At 73.0% G+C, this 1053-nt stretch overlaps 1 protein-coding gene across 1 annotated transcript; it reads left to right on the top strand.

Annotated features, from left to right (window-relative positions):
* Nucleotides 1-147: 147 nt before the first annotated feature.
* On the top strand, nucleotides 148-319 carry H696_06388 (hypothetical protein; the record flags this gene model as incomplete). Its single annotated transcript, XM_009500127.1, has 1 exon — nucleotides 148-319. A coding segment is annotated over one exon (171 nt), but the record flags the coding sequence as incomplete, so codon positions are not given.
* Between the last annotated feature and the right edge of the window lie 734 nt (nucleotides 320-1053).

The raw sequence follows: 1053 nt of genomic DNA, 5'->3' as shown, positions 1-1053 counted from the left end.
CTCTCTCTCTCTCTCTCTCTCTCTCTCTCTCTCTCTCTCGCCCGCCCTCCATCGGAGCACACCCACATGCGCACATGTGTATACCCAGTCGCGCTGACTCCCCCCCCCTCCCCGCCGCCGCCGCCGCCGCCGCCGCCCGCCCCGCAGGAAGACCATGCAGGCGGAGCGCCTGCTGGCGGCCGACAGCGCCTTCAGCCATCTCATGGTCGAGGGCCTGAACACGCCACTTGGTCCGATCGCCGCCCCGGTCCAGGTCCGCACCCGAGACTGCCTCTTCATCGAAGTCCCCGTGTCCCTGCCAGACAGCGTCGCCCAATAGATCCCTCCCCCCCCCCCCCCGCCCTGCTCCATCTAGTTGTGTCCCTGCAGTTGTCCGACCTGCCCCCGCCGGCCACCCCATCCCATGAAGAGATGCACACACACAGACACACACACGCACGTCCCGGCCTGGGCCCGCCGTGCGAGATCGGCCCACGGACGCCCTGCCTCGCGCCCGCGCCCCCACACCCCGCCTGCGCAATGCTGAGCCCAAGGGCCAGGCCGCAACAGCCGACACACAACATGCACGCACGCACGCGCGCGCACGCTTCACGTAGGGGCACGACCGGGGCGGCCCGAGCGTTGGCACCTGTTTCATGGCCAGCCCGCGCGCAGCGCCCTCTGTCATGCCCCTGCCCTTGCAGCCGAGAAGGCCGGGGGGCCTGGCCCCGGAGAGTCGGGCACGCTGGCCCGCGCGCGCGCGCGCGCGCCCGCATTTTATTGCCCGGGGGAGGGAGGGGGGCCGGGAGCCGTCCAAGGGGCACCCCCCCTGGTGCTTGGGCGAGTCACGCACATGCCCCCGACTTGGGCCCCCCCCCCTCCCCCGCTATTAACACCTCCCTCGGCGGGGAAGGGCACGCGCGCGCGCGCGCGCAAGCGCACGCACGACCGCTCAGCTGGCCCCGCCGCGCGACCATTCGCCTGTGCGCCTCCCTCAAACGCGAGCCCGGGCGCCGTGGTGTGAGCGCCCAAACGTGTCCCGCGGGGAGCGCGCCGGCCCGCCCGCCCCCGCCC

Source organism: Fonticula alba, assembly GCF_000388065.1.
Source record: "Fonticula alba strain ATCC 38817 unplaced genomic scaffold supercont2.206, whole genome shotgun sequence".
NCBI classification, from domain to species: Eukaryota; order Rotosphaerida; family Fonticulaceae; genus Fonticula; species Fonticula alba.
This window is presented reverse-complemented; position numbering and strand designations above follow the sequence as displayed.